This window comes from Argiope bruennichi, chromosome X1, assembly GCF_947563725.1.
Source record: "Argiope bruennichi chromosome X1, qqArgBrue1.1, whole genome shotgun sequence".
Classification (NCBI taxonomy): Eukaryota; Metazoa; Arthropoda; class Arachnida; order Araneae; family Araneidae; genus Argiope; species Argiope bruennichi.
Genome location: NC_079162.1, coordinates 58,307,634 through 58,323,513, shown reverse-complemented (window position 1 = coordinate 58,323,513; position 15,880 = coordinate 58,307,634). Strand labels below are relative to the sequence as shown.

Genomic DNA, 15,880 nt, shown 5'->3' with positions numbered 1-15,880 from the left:
ACAAATGAATAAAAGAAACTATTCTCTAAGGATTTAAAAAAAATAGATAGTAATAATGAATTAAAATTAAGTGTAATAATAAAATAATAATTAAAAGTAAATATAATAAAAATAAAAAATAGATGACAATAATAGATATATTTTCATCTATTTATTAAAGAACGTATGAAATTAAGCACTCCTTTTTTTTGTTATTATATTACGTTAAGGCTTATTTTATTAAAAGATTGCTAAATTTAAAGCTTTCGTGAGTTGGAAGTGCTATAAAAATTGGGGCACGATTTTTTTCAAGGGATTATTTATGAGGCAATCAGATTTAACTATTGGCGGTATAAGAATCCAGAACTACTAAAAGCTATCCTATTTGAAGAAAATTAACAATATTTTTTCTCTTTTAGATACCAGGTGGATAGTCATTTCCCCGTAACTCTCTTACATACTCTTTAATACATATGCTATCTCCCACCCCCTGCATAAAAATTATGGATCTTGGAGAAGGTCGTGAACTCTATCAGTGCTCAGATTTTTATTTTCAGAGTACTGCACATGAGTGTATTATGTTTCGTAGAACAATGAAGAAAACCGAGTATACATTTTTCAACCGAATTGAAATCAATATTTGATACAGGACTGCATCTTTAGTAACAAGATCATATATCCAATTTCGATTCTCTAAGGTTGTATTTTTTAATTATCGAGTCTACAAACATGCAAATATATATATCTATAATATTTTGACAGATTTGGTTTCAAAATTTGGTGTGGATGTGCACTTTAGATGCTAAAATTGTCGGCAGGATTTTATTTATCTAGTTCTTTGCGTTTTGTAATCAGTAATATGCGCCATTCCAATTTGATAGAAAATCGATAATCTGCAAATTTGGAGTAGGGAATATATACAAATTTTATCTGTCTGCCTCAATGGGTTTGTGAATTACAGTGTTCACAAATAAACAGACAGACAGAGCGGCAGAAAGAGAAACATAATTCCCAAAATGTGTTTGGAATTATGGTGCCGGAAGCATAAGAGGTGGGGTGCCCGGAAGCATAAGAGATTCATCACAATCTCGGAGGCCGGGATAGCCTGGTCGGTAGAGCATTGGACTTAGGTTGCGAGTTCGAATTCCGCCAGCCGAAGATTCCCCGCTTGCTTGGTGGCTGACGCGCGTATAAATTTGTCGTGGTCACAAAGTCCTCCATGTCGAGAGTAATACCACTTGGGGTACTGGATCAGGGGTGATCGTTCTCTGATCCAGTTCTAAATTACGATCTGTGGATGAGTGAATGAAATGCGTGAAAGAAGTCCGACCAGTAAAAAGTGTTGTGACGTGTGTGTAGCTAAGTCGTTCTCTTGGCCCTAGATGGCGCTACTATTAAAACGAGAGACGCTCCCCCATCGGCTTAAAATCGCTGTCTTCGTAACAACCGGCTTGTCCATGGCAAGTGCCATAAGAAACAAGAACAGCATCACAATCTCGATATCAAATTATTTTAACGATTAGAGAACTTTTTATTTGTATACTTCGTATTCGAGAAAGTAAAAGACAAGACGCTCAGGAACATGGCGATCATCTTAATTGGGGGTTGAGGAGGTTGAGGCAGTAAAAATGCCGACTCTTTCGATGAATATTGTCAACTTAAAAAACAAATATTTTTATGTTGTCTACCTTATAATCTTGCTCTTGTATTGCAAGATATATATCATTTGCGAATTAATTTATTTTTGTTTAAAAATTGGAGAATTATATTATATACAAAATTTAATGCTTCATCATATACTATCAAAGAGCATGCAAAATAATGCGACAGCAGTGGTATAAAAAGTTTGAAAAATAGCCAATAAAAATAATGTGAAAATAAAAAAAATATAAATAATTATGAATATTATTTTTGATTAAAAAATTGGATAATTATATTATATACAATGTCTAACGTCATATACGATCAAAGAGCATTTTTAGACAATAGCAATTTTTACGCTTTGTATTTTCGGGTACGAGAATGTGAAAATGCTTACATTTTGTGGATATTTCAAAGATAGTATTTAAATTACTAAAGGTTACTTTCAAAACTTGTTTACTTTTTAAAATTGTTCGTGACAATCTAACATCATATTTAACTTCAGAAGCTTGTAAAAGATGATTTAGTGCACTGAAAGCCGATTTTGAATCGTATTCAATGACTAAAAGTGATGAACGTATGGGTTAGTTAATGTTGCTCTTTTCTTTAAAGACATAAAGATAGATGTATCATTCATGGTCTTGTTAACAAATGGCCAAAATTATTGGAAAATCAAGTTGGTGATCACCTTGAGTCAATTTGATAAGTTGCTATAATAAACGTTTTTCATAGGTATTTGGTGTGTTGCTATTTAATGTTTCCATTGGCAGTTATGTATTCTTTTTTCACACATTATGCGCTTGCCGCGCCAGGATTTCCCCTATCGGCGTTTTTTGGTACAACTTCAGTTATCCGGATTACCAATAATCCGGTTCTCTTTGAGAGAAGAATTATAATTAGATAATTATTACTGTATAAGTATTGCTAATTATAATAAGGTAATTATAATTAGTAATATTTATACAGTAGCTGTTATTTAATGTGATCACTTCGGGACTTAAGAATTTAGATAACTTTAACCGATTGATAATAGTAATTGACTAGGTTAAAACAATTACCACATTTTTATCGCATTACTTAATGTATAGCCTAATTCTTGAACTAAGAAATAAGCTGTATTTTTATCCAGACTTTAAACACAAATTTGACTAAAATAACATGAAATTCCATTTCTCTCCTCCCCAACAGCATTATAAAGTATTAAAATGGCTGTAAAATCTTTTTAATGCACAGATTACTTATTCTGAAATTCATGAGCTGCAGAACTTATCGAGAAATTACTGTATCAAATTTGAACAAAACTTGCGTTAGATTTTTAATGTATGATTTCTTCAAAAAATTTTACCGAAATTTTGAATTTGTAAAAACAGCATTTAAAGCTGCAAAATAGCATTAAAAATGTAATTAATGCAAATTTAAAAATGAATGTAACATTCTAACGATTTAACACAGAAACAAAATTAAAAACGTTTCATAAGAAAATTGTTCTGAATTTAAGTATATTTAATTAAAAAAAATATTCGATATTTTCGTTAAAAATCGGCTTCTCATCTTAGTCATCTTCCTTTTTTGTTATTAATAGTCAGTTTTGTGAGGTTCAATTAGAGTAAGTACTATTTGGATGAGATATAAAATGGAAGCCAACTATTCATCAAATATTATTTCTTTATTTAACATATTTCACTTTTCGTGTTTAAAAATATATATTTGTTTGCTTTTTCTTATTTTTGACGGGATCGAATAAATCTTAAGGAAACTAATGATAGATTTTGAGAACTTCATTTCCAGGAAACTAAATGAGTAATGTCTAACAAGATACTAAATGTAATTAAAAGGATTATGAAAGAAATATATCTTAAATAACCTGGAACAAATAGGAAGCGACACGCTAGCTCATAAATGAATCTTTTGTCAAACTTTTCCTCGTATTTTTGTTGATACAACGAAAGATGCTAACAACTTCCGCCCTTTAAATATATTTTAATTACATTTAGCTATAACGGGTATTTAACCATGCAATGAACTTCCGCATTGCAGAGAAAAAAAATGCCTAATTTTTTTCATTTATTTAAGTCATTGTGTTTTTGAGCTTTCGGTCTTATATGCGGAAGAACAGACCAACAGACAGTCAACCCGCCCTCATCTAGGGTTCAAAATTTGATAAGATTTGATTCAAAATTTGATAAGATTTGATTATTTTAGATGCTAAAACTATGTACCAAATTTTATTTATCCAATTCATTGCGTTTTTGATTTATTGCATTTACATGCATACGAAAGTACAGACCGACAGATGGACAATCCCTTGATGAAGTTGGTTCAAAACTGATACACATCTACTCATTACGTTTTGTATCCTATTCACTTACATAACTTTAAACGAGCAATATATCACTTATCTAGGAAAACGGCTTTAGTGATTTGGATCAAATTTCCTATTTACATAAGGTTTTGCTTTTTAAATTTATCTATATTAGTGTCTTTCCTGAAAAAAAAACTCAATCTTATACACCCACACAAAACCATTATTTTATAACTAACTATTAGAGACTTTCTCTGCCTTCTCTCTTGCTGACAATGTCATATAGCAACATCTCGTAAATTTTTGTGGTACTTGCAGTGTTTCTTATAGGATGATAATCTACTGGTACTTCAAAATTTTTGAGTTGGCACTATATGACATTATCTGAATACGAATTCGTTTATGTAACATGTTAAAATAAGTGCACTCATGATTTTTTTTTTTTATTTTCTCCGAAAAAACACAAACTAAAAAAAAAACCCTGCTGAGCAGAAGTCGGTTTCCCTGGTACTTGATTCAAAAATCTGTGAAATAAGTTACTGAAATTCATAAAGATTTTTGCTCTTTAAGTTGCATTCGCAGACAACTACAAGAAAACTTAAATCGTGAATCCTACACTTTGCCATCTGTCTCTCCAGTAGTCGCGCATATAGCAGGCATAATGGAGAGCATGAAGCAGAAAACACATTTCTTAATGTCAGTATCATGTTTTCCTTTTTACGCTCCCTACTGGATTAAGTGACTGGTCTTCACTGCCCCCTCCCTCCTTTAGCTCCCAATGGATTAGTGCAACATAAACAATAGCATACTTTTCAGATTTTGTAATATTTATGACATATCATAATTTTCTGCGTAAGTGTTTGTGCAGTAAACGCAAATGTCTTTTAATAAAATGCGTTTTAAAAAACGAATTAAATTGATTTCCAAAAATATCTACCGGGTTATTGAGAAACTATTTTATTTTTATAGATCGTACATAAAAATATAAAAGGCAGAAAAGTGAATCAGGGATCATTATATCTTCATCTTTTAGGAAATTGGAATGGCTACTGTGATTACTATATTTAAATCTATATTTGTTCAGATCGCATAAGAATATTCTACAGTAGAAAGGTGAAAAAAAAAAAAAAAAAAAGGATCACTCGATCTGTACTTTTAAAGGAATTGGAACGGTTACTGTGAAACTACTGTATTTGCAAAGATCACAAACAGAAAGACCAGGATGAAATATCAATAGCAACAATGAAAAAGATTGGAGTTTTACTTCAACAAGCTGTGGAATATGTTGTAAAATATGCTTTCTATATATATGTAATGATATTTTAAAATCTAATTGAAACTTAATTAACTTCCTAAAGTTTTAGCTTAATTCATATCATTCTAAAATATTCTCTTATTTCTTGATCCCATTCCAATTTTTCTACTTAATTAATTAAGAGAAGCTCTGTAAAATGGTTTAGTCAGCGGTTTCCACGTTCCGAGTGAAGGGATAAAATATTGCCGATGTAAACAAATTCCCCTAATAAATCCCCGTGTTTCCCTTACTTGTGATTGACATATGATGGAAATCCCTATTTAAATATCACAGTATATATTCACAGGGATAAAATTTTCATGAGCTTTCCCTCATTTCACTCTGTGTCGTTCTGTGTTGTGTCTGTGCTCGTCGCTTCTGTTTGTACATAATGCGTGCCTCCCTGGGATGAAATAAAACGACGTCAAAAAATCGAAAGTCTCTTCACTGTCTTCGAAACTGCCCTCTTCTTCAAAAATTAGGCTTACACACACACACACACACACACACACACACACACACACACATATATATATATATATATATATATATATATATATATATTAAATTGATTAAAAATAGGAAAAAAATATACGACAAAAAAAAGCTGGTATCAATGAAAGGATGATCTTCTTTTTGTAGCAATAGTATGGTTTTTTTTTTTTTTTTTTGGCACAAGGTGGATAATTTTTTGAATTCCAAGATGATGTAAAAATCATTTTTGTTCTGTAACATTATCGTGGGAAAACACCAAAATTATGCTTAATGTGTAATTATTTAAAATTAAAAAAATCACTGAGAGGTGTACATTCCCATTCTTCAAAGTATGTACGTGCCAAGTTTGGTAACTCTAATTCAAACGGTCTGGCATATAGAGCGCCAACACACAAGCAGAAACACAAACTTACACATATTCATCTTTATTAGTAGTAGAGATGTAAACTATACAGACAGCAAACACAATTCTTGTTGTTCAGGTTTCAATAATGGAAGTAAATTGCATGATTAATTATTTCACGAAACAAAGAAAATGATCTGAATTATGGTAAAACAATGGAATGAATTGTTAAAAATTAGACAAAAAAATTGTTTAAAAAATGGCCAGAATTGAGGCAACATTTGCACGGCTATTAAATTAATATCATTAATAAGTTTTTTTGTATTTTGAGACTGTAAAAAATGTTTTGTGCTTTAATATTATTAGGAGTTATCGCGAAGAAAACGCCAAAATTTCGCTTAATTTGTAGGATTTGACAAAAATTCTAATTAAACTTTTTTAAAAATCACTCCAAGAGGCAAATTCCCACCTTTCAATTATATCTGTGCTAACTTTGATAGCTCTAGGAACTAATGGTCCATCTAATAGAGTGCCAATACATACAAGCTTACATTTATCTTTATTATTAGTAGAGATTTTGATAATAAGTGCGATTAGCATTAACTTTCAATATATATTACTGCATATTAAATCATACAGAAATTCATATGCACTTTGGGACTAGGTGGTGGGAAAGGGAGTGTTGGCTTTTCCTTTTATCTTTCAAAAATAGTAATCCATTTAATTCAGTAATTTAAATCTAAAATTGTATTTTTTAGGTAATTTTGTTTCAAAATAACTTACAAGAAATACCATGGTAACTATTTTAAAGAGATTGTCAAATTAAAATTTCATCAATTTAATTGTTATTATTACTAATATATTAGATGAACGAGTTGGTTAATGAAGGTGTTTGGTTTAAATTATTTAAAAGAAAGGCTTCAAATCTTCTGAATAATTATTTAACTAATTAAAGCAAAGGTATAAAAATACAAAATAAAATTAGGAAAAATGTATTTCCTGATTAAAAACCATTTTATACTTTAATCTCATTTCAAATATTTTCACAGCAGTCCATTAATTCAAGAATGTGATTTACAGAACAGAAATGTCAAAGAGAAGATTTCTTTAAACGAAAGCCGATCCTAGTTACAAGAATTATATTAAGACTTAACAGTCAAGGATTTATTAATTATATTAAGACTTAACAGTATAACTTAACAGTCAAGGAATATCCACTTTTGTGGACAGAATATTTGTTTTCCTTCTGTATATTCAGATAATCACATAGATATCACTTGAAAGATGTAACAAATATTTGAAAAAAACTTTTTCAGAAAATGAAATCCTTTTTATTATTGTGTAAAAAATTAAAATAATTTTTGCAAAAAATCTAGCTACCAAAGACAAATTTGTAAAAGCGGGAGGCACAGAAATAAAAGCTTTAAAAAAAAATGGAATCATAATAAAATTTATCATGTATTTTAATATTTATTTAATGAATATTTGGAATTTTTTCTTTCTTATGATATTCAGAGTAATTTAAATAATCTATTTAATATATTGTTTTATTGTTTCTGCATTGCAGGCTCTTATGACTTTTTCTTTGCCCTCAAGAATTTTAATAACTTTTTTTTTCAGTACTGATAAAGCCCTGATGCACTTTAATGCACTGATAAAAGCATTTTTTATATTTATAATTCTTACATTTTTAGTCTTTTTCTATAATGATATTCATTTTGTGTTATAAGAAAATACAAAACAATATTAAGTAAAAGCGTGTGGTAATCGTTCTGAGTCTGATACTTGTTATAAACACAGCATTATAAAGTGGATAATTTTTCAGTTGAGTAAAAATTAATAACTGTATTTGTTATTATTGGCCAACGTTATAGTGTAAAGATTCAGAAGCATTTTGCTCATTGAATACTTCAACATTAATGAATTTATAAAAAACGGGAAATTGATATCATTTAATAATTTATTGGTAAACATAATTCTGCATCGCAATTAAATAGAGATTCAGATACTGACTTGCTGATCCGACGTATTGAAACTAATCTTTCTTGTTGAAATAATCTTCATATAGAAAGCAAGAAATCTCTTGCACGTCATTCTGAGAATTTACACCTTTAATGTCTAATATTTTGAAACTTATGAATTATTGATAAAAATTTTAAAAAATTCTATATAGCTTAGTTATAAATATTTTTAAAACATTCTTTCTATTCTAAGTTCTCTTTTCTAAGTTAGATCTCTTGATGTTACAATTGAATGATAATTTGTTGTGATTTTGTTGGCGTTGGTTTTGAAAGATGCATCTTGAAAAATGGAAGTATTTTACATGAGGAAAAGTCATCAGCTTTCAGAGAGATAATGTTTCTCTCTCTCTCTTTCTTTTTGCACTTATTCATAATTCTTTGATAATCAAAGACGAATTAAGCATTGATTAAGTTTGCATCATGCCGGCGTCCTAGCATAGGGGTAGCGCATCTTCCCCGTGATCTGGGCGTCCCGGGTTCGAGTCCCGGTTTGGGCATGGTTGTTCTTCCTGTTCTTTCTGTGAGATATGTGAATGTGCCCTCCTGTAAAAAGGGGTTGTGCAAGCGAATGAGTGATGCGTGAGTGGCAAAGTCGTACTCTTGGCCCTAGTTGGCGCTACGATAAAAACAAGAGGCGTCCTCCTTAGGCTTAAATCGGCTGTGTTTGAACAGCAGGCTTGTCCGTGGCAAGTGCCATAAGAAACAAACAACAAACAAGTTTGCATCATTTCAAACTGGGGAAACTATGAAAATGATATATTTTTTTTCCCAATAACATCATACTTGTCGAAATAATTTATGATCATCCGAAGAAGACATTAAAAATTGAACATTCAAATTATAAATTTCGTGATGTCTCTATTCCAGCTCTATCTTTTGATAAAAAGGATTTAGGTATAAAACTTTGATACATTAGTGAATTTTCTTTTAATTTATTTATTGTTTCTTTATTTTTAGTATTATTTAAATATTATATTTTTTGTGCTTTTTCCTTTTTATTTTTATGTATATGAAATGGTATTCATGAGAAACGAGATCAGACATGGTTAGCTAGAGGTCACATTTTTGTTCTTCTTCGTCATTGTTAAAGAAAGAGTTCAGTTCGTATGATTCGTTTAAAAGTTCTTCGTTAGAACCATGAGCAAGTTCCTGCACAAGTCCAAACAGGAAGGTCGAAAGAAAATAAAAGAGCGAATGGGAAAGTATTTTGAACTTATATAGTTTCAGAAGGGAATTTAGTTGAAACTGCGTTTTGCGTTCGGCACGTGTTAGACTCAGCGTGGAAAAATAAAACCACGTGCAACTCAAAAATTAAGGTGAAGACTGAATTCGAGTGATTAGGAAAAAAAAAAAAATGTTTTTAGAACAAGGATAAATCAAAATTACTGCACATATATATTTGTTGGTTAATCTCCTCTCATCCTCGATTGGTGTTGCAAAAAAATAGAAAAAGAAGAAATTCTGTAATGAATTTTACATACATTTCCTGAAGTGACAGAGATTTGAAATCTTGTACACTTCTATATTCCCGATGGTAATGCACTATTTTAATTTTTTTAGAGTTTAATTATCAGTTAATAGATAAGTAAAAGTATTAAACTGTTGCCACCAGGGAATGAATTTGAGAAAAAAATTTTATTTCAAAATTCCGTTTATATTTATAATAATGAAAAGCGGAAATTAATCAATATATATATATATATATATATATATATATCTACATTTTAATGCTCTAATGAAAGTTTGTTTTTAAAAACTATTTTTATTGAATTCACTTTTTAAATAATTTAGTATTTTTCATATAATTACGTGGAAAGGCAACACCAATGCAAATATTATTATCAAACTTCAAAACTAAATAATTTACCATTTCTTCCTATTAGAACAAGCTATATCCACGATGATAGATATCTATTCATGATATTGTTCGAAGTTCTGAATACCACACAATAATGTGAGGATAATATAGCAATATTTTTTAAAGATTTTATGCTAATAGGGCTAGATGACAAAGAAAATGGCTGGATTTTTTTTTTTCTAAATTAAATAATTTGGTAGAAAGTGTTTCTTTTTCTTAAGTTCAGTTCTAAAATAAACATAAAATGAATTTATATCATTTATTCAATAAATATTTTAAACTCATTCTATAAAAATTATTATGATGTATTCTAATCTTAAGAAATTGATAAGCTGTTTAAATTATTGCTTTCTTAGAATTTGCTATCATTTATTGTCATTTACAATTATAGAAATTATTATCATTAATGAAAATAAATTAAGTTCTTCCTCATTTTAGAGGGTGCCGTAAAAATTTGTGATGTTTGCATTTTCGTGAACTGTTATAGGTGCAATACAATATCGTAAAAAAAAAAAAAAAAAAAAGTGTCAACAAAAGAAAGAAAATGCAGCTTCTCTTCTCCCCCTCCCCCAAATCGCTAAAACTTTAATGACTGAATAGGATTCTTACAGCATCTTTGTTTTTTTCCAAGTTTCTAGTAAGATCCAATTAGTTTTGGGTTCAAATTTTATCAAATTCAATTTTTATTTTTAAGATCTTTAAAAATAATTTATTTCAACGGGACAAAAGACTTCGATCTCATTTCAAATGATTATTTCCTCTTTCCTTTCCTTAGTTTACCTTGAAGCATGCTTTACAAGAAACAGTATGAAGAGTATAATTTTTCACAGTTGCTTTTTGATCATTGATAAAAGAAAAAAATATTGAATTAACTTCACATCAAATAGTATTGAAAAGGTCTCAGAGTTAATGCAGAATGATTTGTGCTACAAAACCCTCTAATGATTTTTGTGGGAAAAAAGTTCCATATGTAAACTAATCGATTATGAAGAATCTATATAATTAATTAGATGCTTAGATTTATGCTTTTTACAATGAATTCCTTTGACAGATCCTACTTTTGTTATTGAAAGATAAAGTATTTGGATCATTTTCTCTTGATCATAGATCTGCTTCGTTTTATTGCTGTAAGACTTAGCCACACTAACTAGCTAAAATAATCAATATTGTAACTAAGGTAAAGAAAAAAAATCCGAGGGATCTAGAAAAATTGACGTACACAAATAAGTTTAAAAATTAACTAACAAAAGTTCTTTTATTGATATTCTACCTTTTGTTAATTATTTTTAATTATACTATAAACAATTAACAAAATCATTTCCACTTTAATACCCAAAAGGATACTCAAATGGAAAACCTTGATATTGAAAAATTGTATTTTAAAATTTTAAAATTATTTTAATTACAGTCTTCTATGATTGGTTGAAGGATATTTCGTGTACCATCATCAGTAGATGCTCTTATACCATTCATATTTCCGACTAATTGTTTCAATGCATGTTAGTTGTTCCTTTGATTCTTCAGTATGGTATCATTTTGTCCCCAGGTGTTACTTAGGGCATGGAAAAATTTTCTGGTTTGTTCATTTAATCCAGTATTTTTTATTCTAGTACAGAATTTTGTCAAAAGTACTTTTCAAAATTTGAACACATTTTTGAGTTTGTTAATAATAATTTAAATTTTTAACTTGAAAAAAAACACCTCTTTTTTTGATAATTTCGATTTCGAAAATATTAAATTTCAAGTTTTTACTTCTGGAACTTTGAATATGTTTATGTAAATAAAGAGAAGGGGAATTGCTACCATAAGAGTTTCGTTAGCGCTCTTTCCAGCAATGTATAAAACTATCTTCAATGTGTTTCAAACCTGGTTTGTTATTATTTTTCTTAATTAATCGATTTAAGAAATTAACAGACTTTAAAAAGTAAGAATAAAGAGAACTCGGAATTCTATCATTGATAGTGAGCAGAAACTGATTTGAATTTGGCGCTAGAAATAGAAGCCAATTCATTTGGCTTGACTTTGAGGTTATTGCATGGAACTGATGTCAACCAAAACAGGAAATTTGCCCATTAATGTTAGATTGTTATTTTGTTACGGTTCCTTGTTATTTGTTGTCCAAAATTTTTTTATTTTTTAGTTGTTAATTGATAAAATTTACTTTGTCAAACACTAGAGAAGTATTTGCAATAATTTACGAAATCTTTCCAGAATTGAAAAAAGAAATAAACTAAGGTAATTAATAACTTAAGCATGTTAATTAGAAAGCAACAATATAATATTTAATCGGAGTTTAAACCCAAATCTAAATATGGAATCCTATTATTTTTATTTGCTTGTAATGTCAGGTGAATAATTGCTTTTCCACAAATGTACCTTATTTCATCTGGCAACTACACAAGAATCACATGGTGATATTTATTTACTATCTAGTTTTGTCCTGTTATTCCCGAAGATGTCAATAGTCCAAATGTGGAGTGATGTAATTAATAATTTGAATGCAGTGTGACCATTAATATCGTCTAAATGTGAATAATAGTTATTTTAAAACTATTCAGCTGTGTAGTTGGTGAAAGGACTTGGTCCTATAAACTATTCAAGATTTTATAGGTATTTTTTGACACTTATTTTTTGTACGTTGAAACATATTTTACCGTTGTAATTAATGCTTGTTCATTAAATTCATTCTGTAATCCAAACCTATTTATTCGGTGTTACATATTCTGTAAAGCTCTAATTTTTTTTAAATAAATATTTTTGTTATATGCATTTTATTTTTGGAAGTATTAATGGTTCTAACTTACAGTATACAAATCAGTTGTAAGAACATATGTTTTTCTGAAATTTAATTTTAATGACTCTCAATTAAATGAGAAAAGAAGGCACTAGCAGGATAATTTTTAATTTATTCGGTTTTTTATAGTTATATTTATCTTTTGTTATCACATGCAAAAAAAAAAAAAAAAATAATAATCATTCTTACTGCCATTGAAATATCTGGAAATGTTATTATAGGATTTTTATTATTATTATTCAATTTTATAAATGTAATTTACAGGAATGAATCTGAAGGACAGAAATTTTCTTTAAATATTAATTGAAGCTCAGTAGTATTTAAAGAAACTTGTTATGTAATTTTCTATAAACATGTATCATACTTTTTTCATAAATACAATTAAGATATTTTTAATGAATCTTTTTTCTAGATATGTTGACTGTTTTAATCAAATGCTTAAAATACTGTATATTTTAAAACTTGACTATATTAAAGATCTCTGTAGTGATCAAACTGCTGTTGTTAGCTATTTTTGAATTCATTAAAAAATAATACTAATTACTGATACAAGATGTTCCACTGGGTTTGAAAGGTTAAATCAGTAGAAGCTGAAATGTTAATTATGTTAGTATATGGTAAATATTTAGGGAGTAGATTGCCATATCTGGTATTCTTCAAATTTACAAGTTTATTTTTGACAGCTGGTGGTGGTGTTGCAGGTCAATGTATTAAAGGAACAAGTCAAACAAAATGAATTCTGCTTGATAAAAATTTTATTAATAATTTTTACAAATATATGAAAAATCTTCTATAATAAACCTTTGTATATTAAAATTTAGTTTTTAGTAAATTTTAATGTTTTCTCAAGTTTCTTATTTGGGTTAGTAATTTTATTTTGAAAAATATCTAGCAAACTGAGAAAACTTGAGAATATGACAATAATTAAGGATCTATAAATAAACTAATATAACTTCTAATAAGAGTATGTAACTTCTTACCAAAAATATATATTAGACAAAAAAAAATTCTTGGACCATATGGTCAATTCACCTAATTGTGGATTCACCTAATTGTTTATTCTTAATAAACAGAATGTCAATTTCTATAGCATAGGAAAATTGTTTTTTATTGAATTATCTAATTGATTTCAATCAAATGAGGTAAAACCTGTTTAATACAATATATTAAATACCATTTTCTGTACCTTTTCATGCGATATATTGTCTAAAATAATTTGTTTATGTATTAACTTGCAACATTTCTTATTATTACAACAATGATGATAAAAGTAAAATTTGTTATCTTTATTTAAATTAATCAATATTAACACTGTTATGCTTGTGGAGGCCTTCTACTAATACTTTATTTCTTTCAGCTTTAATTTTTTATTTGTAAAATGACAATTATTAATTACTAAGCGAAAGAAACTTAGATTTACTGTGTGAAAAAATGTATATTACGATTTGATGTACATTGTTGTTTGATTATATTCATTTGATTTTCTTTACATAGGACATTTTATATTTTGAATTTTAAAAAATATGTATAATTATGATCTTTTAACAAAATTTCTGTTGGTAGTAAGATGATCTTTTAACAAAATTTCTGTTGGTAGTAAGGCCATTGTTATCAGATTTTATTGAATGAATTTCTTAATAGATAATACCCTTCTTTTATTATTCATTTTTTGCTTATATACCCAAATTTACTGCATGATTTATAGGAACAATAGACTATATTTACAAAAGTTTATTTACCCTGATTTGCCAAAGCATTTGGTAAATAGGCTATGTAACTACTAAAAAATTATAGCTATTAAAGAAAATATTTTTTTGAAGAAAAAAATTCTAATTTATAGTTCTTTATTAAAAATTATTGTAAATCTTCTGGTGGTCACAAGTAATACCTGCAAATTAAAAAAAAATTACTAAAGTTTACCTAGCATTGTTGATTTATTTCAAAATATATTTTTGCTTTGCTTTAAAAGAAGTTTGATATTCTTTGAGTCACTAAGGACTTCCTCTCTGAAGATATAAATTTTGAATAATTTTTTGTTATTTCTCTATTGTGAATCATTTGTATGTAAACAATGCACACTAAAGGTTTCTCTGGGAAAAATGCTGCATTGAAAAAAAATTGTTTATAGTTATAGAACTAAATAGTGCAAAACATGTCCATTTGATAATAGAAATTAATTAGCGATTTTGCTAAAAATTGTTTTTAAATTTTATAATAACTATGTTAATTGTCTGAATTCTTAATTTTTCTAATTCAAATATTCCTCTAATATTTGTTTACTGAAGCTGTACTTTAATGATCATAATGAGCAAAGTTCTGGTCATAAGGTTAAATACAAACATAGTTTAATGTGTTTAGCAAAATTATACATAAAGATTCAGGGTAAATATTCTTTTTGCTACTTTTACTATATTGCAAAATATGTAAATCAATCAGTATCCTAAATGATACTTTGGCATTCAAATTATTTTTCTCTAATGCCTTAATTGTTCTTTATTTTCCCCTTCTCTTTTTAAATATTTTAACTTGCATGTTTACATGAAGAAAATGCTTCATGTTTTCTGTGCATTATTTAATTTTGTATCTGTTATAATTATTTCTTTAAATTTGGAAAATAAATTAGAATTGCTATTACAATGTATTAATTAGCATGATCTTAGGATTTATCTTGTTCTGTGATCTAGAGTTAGATGAGAAAGGAATTTCAAAAGTTATATGTCTGCGAGATAGTTATTTTAGCATTTACCTAAAAATTATTAAAAAAAAAAAAAAAAACATTTTATTTGATTTACTTCATGTTTGTATTTGTAAAGATAGAATTTTGTTACTAATATTTCAGTTTGGTTCCATATTTGCTGGAGAATTGAAATTTCATACACTTGTGAATTCATGATGACAATATACTATATTAATATTTTTAATTATTTTTTGTGACCAATAAAAAGCAAGTTCACTTCGAAAAAAAAATGAAATTTTCTAAACGGTCATCTAGAGAAGCCTTGTAATTGTTACTATTCTTTATACTTCTATTTCAACATATTTTTCTTGTTTTATTTCAGGTTGTTCTATAGTTAATTATGTGGAATTTTTATGCTATCATCTTTTTGACTTTGGCTTCATTTGGAAATTCTGATATTCTTATTGTATGTATAA

General features: G+C 28.1%; 1 protein-coding gene across 6 annotated transcripts in view; it reads left to right on the top strand.

The window, feature by feature from the left end:
* The first annotated feature begins 12,033 nt into the window (after nt 1–12,033).
* Nucleotides 12,034–15,880, top strand: part of LOC129958137 (E3 ubiquitin-protein ligase RNF13-like) — a 34,522-nt gene continuing 30,675 nt past the window's right edge. For 3 of the 6 annotated variants that reach the window (XM_056070356.1, XM_056070353.1, XM_056070352.1), the window contains exons 1-2: nt 12,340–12,543; nt 15,787–15,870. In XM_056070356.1, coding sequence (XP_055926331.1) covers nt 15,805–15,870 — 66 coding nt within the window. In that variant the 5' untranslated portion in view covers nt 12,340–12,543; nt 15,787–15,804. Of the gene's footprint in view, nt 12,169–12,338; nt 12,546–15,786; nt 15,871–15,880 lie in introns of those variants that run through there. The other 3 variants (XM_056070354.1, XM_056070355.1, XM_056070357.1) reach the window with 3 other exon arrangements.